This window comes from Sinocyclocheilus anshuiensis, unplaced genomic scaffold, assembly GCF_001515605.1.
Source record: "Sinocyclocheilus anshuiensis isolate Anshui unplaced genomic scaffold, SAMN03320099.WGS_v1.1 scaffold1231, whole genome shotgun sequence".
Classification (NCBI taxonomy): Eukaryota; Metazoa; Chordata; class Actinopteri; order Cypriniformes; family Cyprinidae; genus Sinocyclocheilus; species Sinocyclocheilus anshuiensis.
In genome coordinates this window covers 849,877-854,043 of record NW_015536698.1, presented here as the reverse complement: position 1 = coordinate 854,043, position 4,167 = coordinate 849,877, and the positions used below count along the sequence as shown (strand labels likewise).

Genomic DNA, 4,167 nt, shown 5'->3' with positions numbered 1-4,167 from the left:
TTATGCCCCAAGAGCTTGTAACACTCCAAAGAGAAAGGAAAAATTGAAATCGCATCATATGACCCCTCTAAAAACATTACAAAACCTTACCGACCCCAAACTTTTGAATGGTAATGTGGTTTCCTTTGTCAACCAGGACACATCATTTTCAATCTGTATGTCTTAAATCTCTCAATCTCTCCGTCACAGATATGAATCTCTGGACAACCTCCACACAACCAGCTCCTGGTCCAGGCAGTCCTACACTTCAAGTATCGCAAACAGGCCTCATTCTTCTTTGGGAAACACTGGTACTTACAGGAGCGGACGCAGCAGCCTGAGCCCTAGTTCAGCCATCTTCTCTACTGGTCTTAAGCAAAGCTCCAGTTTTCCCCCTCCACCAATCACAACTACACCTGAGCCGTCAGGCCCTGAGTCCTGTCCAAACTCTCAGCAGCGTGGCAGGTATGGACTAGTCACATAGACCTATGTTTAAGTGGGGTATTTCAGAATGAATTGGTTCTTTGTGTCTTTAGTGAATAAATCCAAAGCATTGCTTCATGTAAATGCATTTTCAGTTGAAACACTTTTAAGCCAATTTTGAGTGCAGCTCTTTCTTTCTTTTTTTTTCTTTCTTAAGAAGGATTTCACTCTACCTGACCTTTAACCCCAGGTATTTTTTTTTTAGAAAACAGTGGCTATGCTCTGAATGGAATACTAGTGTACTGCATACTGCAGTGTATACTGTAGTGTACTTTACAGCTCAAAAATTTGGAATCAGTATGATTTTTACTTAATTTTATTATAATTTTTTTTTTATAATACTTTTATTCAACAAGGATGCAATAACTTGATTAGAAGTGACAGTAAAAACGTTTACAGTCTTACAAAAAAAAAAAAAAAAAACTTTTACTCAAAGAATCTTGGAAAAAAGTGTGATGGTTTGCACAAAATTATGAAGCAGCAAAAATGTTAATGTATTCAAGAAGAAGAAAACGGTTATTTCAAATGGCAATAATATTTCACAGTGTTAATGTTTTACTGTATTTTTTTTTAGCAAATAAATGCAGGCTTGGTGAGCATAAGACACTTCTTTCAAAACATTAAAAAAAATCTTACAGACCCCAAGCTTTTGAACAATAGTGAACAGTATATGCTGCAGTGTATACTGTATTGTATACTGCATACAGTATTTCTTGCAAATAGTATTATTCCACAAAACCTCACTGCGTTGCATGCTATCTCTGAAATAAGTACTGTTAACATTTGAATCTAATTTTGTGTAAAAATTTACATTTTTGGCTATGTTATTAAATATGCAGTCAAGGTAGAAATGTTAATTGTTATTGATTTGAGTTTTTTCCACTGAAAGCTCAAGTGGAACATATTGCGTTGTGGGATACAGTATTTCACACGTCATGCTCTCATTGTGCACATTTTGCCAATTCAGTTATTTCATGCATACTGAAACTTACTGTCTACAGTATACATGCAGTATAGTATGGTAGTATGCTATTCCGAAACTTTCAGTACTCTGCCTCCAACCTCTTCTTTTAAATGTAGTCGAATCAGTGCAAGGGCAGAGCAGTGCTGTCTTCTGTCTGACATTGAACTCTGACACTGGCATGTGGTGCCTGTAGGCTGGTCAGTGGCAGGTGGATGTGCTCGAGGTGCGAGCAGCCTCTGGGGAAGGGAGCTGCCATGGTCATCGGTTCCCTGGAGCTCTGCTTTCACATTGGTTGCTTCAAGGTGAGACTGTAGGTCACCTGAAAATGAGAGTGAGTGGGCACTCCGTGGATCGGTTGCACCTTTGCTGGATTTTTAACCTTTGTCATTTGGGGCAAGATCATTAGTCACCTAATATCAGTAAATTCATCTACTTTGGTTTAGGCAATCAGATTACAAGCATGCAAAACAAATTCGAAATGGTGTAGATTTCTGTCTAAAGTCCTAATTTGGAATCCAGGGAAAAATTATGTAAGGAATTATAACAGTAGTGCTTTAACTCTAACTTGTGTTTTAATTAGTAAGTTAATAACATTGTTTGTCAAATTGAAATTTGTTCAAAGTGAAGTCCAGCCTGTTTTCTGATTGCCTCATTGCCAATAAACTTGGCGAAATTAACACATCTTTGGCTAAACTCAGCATAACCAATACCGTTGCATCACCAGAACCCTGCCTGTCACTGGTCACACAGGCTTTTCCAGTCACAAAACCACTGTATTTTCCGGAATGTCAAGTTTTTGTAAATCATATGAAATGTGTTGTGATTTTATATGCCAAAGCAACTTACATGAGCTCAAGTTTATCTGTATAGTGTAACTCCCATACATAAGTAGTTTCAGTTTTGCTTTAAATAAATTAGTGCAGGCTTTGCGTTTTTATATATATACATCAATAAATTATACTTTTTTATGTAACCGTATATTACATTATTGCAGAATAATACAACTGTTTATCTAGTAATAGAACTTGACTTATACAGCCATGCAGTTTTTGACCTGGTACGACCTATAGTCAAGTGTAACTTATTTTCCGGAAAATACAGTATTTGCTTTGGTCTCTTGCTTTCCTTCTAATAAAGCTTGTTCCTTTTAGATTCCTGTGTCCGGTTGCAGGGGTTGTGTTTTGTTTACGGTAGCTCCTTGTTTCTTCACTGCTGCACAGGACGGTTAAATCACTGCTTCACCAGCCTTCACTAAAGAAATCACCTTTTCAAATCTAGCTATGGTGGAGGATCTGCCCACGCTGATCCAGTAATCAGCATTGCTAATGAATAAATAATTTTGCCTGATTTGGGAGGCTTTGCGGGCTTTGGAGTCATTTGTATCCTCTCATCTTGATGTGTGTCCAGACTCGCTGTTTCTTGTTGATCTTGCAGTGTGTCAGCTGCAGGACTGACCTTGGGAGAGGGGCTGAGTCCGGCGCTCAGGTCAGAGTCCGACACAGACAGCTCTTCTGTAACAGCTGCTACAGCAGAATCAGAGGTAAGAAAGAACCAACATGCCAGCATCAATTCAGTGCTTGCTTTGAATAACCATACACTAAAATCTATTGAGAATACTAGCCTGCAGACTAGCCTTTATTCCTGAATTTAATTACACTGCTAATGGTGCTCGGCCCTGATTAAAACCAGCCTAATTGCAGACGTGTTACAAAAGTTGAAAACTACTGCATCTAAATGATGCAAGATCACTTGCCTTCACATATATGATTATATTATATTAAATTAATATTTGGGGTTATATTTTAAATATTAGTATTGAAATATTATAAATATGGTATATTTTAAATTTTGAATATTTGGTAAACTTTAATTTATTTCTGTAATGCAGAGCTGAATTTTCATGATCCTTCAGAAATCATTCTAATATGCTGATTTTCTGCTCAAGAATAATTTCTGCTTATATAAATGTATTAGTAGTATTAAATGGTTGAAAGCAATATACTGTATAAATGTATATTTGTTGTTAGTAGTAGTAGCAATATTAAATGGTTGAAAGCAATATATAAATGTATTATTATTAAGTATGACTAATACTTAAATAAAAAAAATCATTAAAAAAAAAGACTTGGAACCATTAATAGGTCAATACTAGTTTTATTGTTCAATATTAGTATCAGTATATCATTTATTTATTTTTTAAAGATGGTCATGCAATATATTTTAATTAATTATTCAGAGATAATCTCAGCTGAATCTCTCAAACTTTAAAAAAATTATGCCAATTTTTTAAAGGGGTCATATGATGTTGCTAATCATTTCTTTAATTTAAGCTTTCCTCTGATAATTATTTAATAAATGTTCTAGCACACTTTATTTGGCACTTTTTTCCCTTTCATTGGTAGAAATCACATAGTGGTGATGGTGGAAGGGTTAAGTCATTGTTCTGTTCCAGTTAATTAAGAGGAACCTTTTTTTTTCAACATTTTTAAACAATCTGCTTAACAATAGAATTGTATTTGATCTGTCTTACTAACAGATGTTAAAATGTATAATCCAGTAGGTGGCACCCTGGTCGTAACTGCCTTTTTTTCCCCTCCCTATTTAGTAGATTAAATATTCTGTCAATCGGATGGCCTGCACATAGAGGTTGTATTGCATATAATTGTAAAATCAAATTACCTTTGATGCTTCTTTCCAAGCCCCTATGCCAGGTGTTTCTGTTTAAAGTTTACATGTCTCTC

General features: G+C 35.6%; 1 protein-coding gene across 1 annotated transcript in view; it reads left to right on the top strand.

The window, feature by feature from the left end:
• The window catches only part of LOC107655077 (LIM domain only protein 7-like), a 41,827-nt gene extending 37,988 nt beyond the window's left edge, over nt 1-3,839 (top strand). The window contains exons 26-29 of the mRNA XM_016442490.1: nt 190-444; nt 1,620-1,728; nt 2,861-2,966; nt 3,829-3,839. Of these exons, the coding sequence (XP_016297976.1) occupies nt 190-444; nt 1,620-1,728; nt 2,861-2,966; nt 3,829-3,839 (481 nt within the window). The remainder of the gene's footprint in view (nt 1-189; nt 445-1,619; nt 1,729-2,860; nt 2,967-3,828) is intronic.
• The last annotated feature ends 328 nt before the right edge of the window (nt 3,840-4,167 follow it).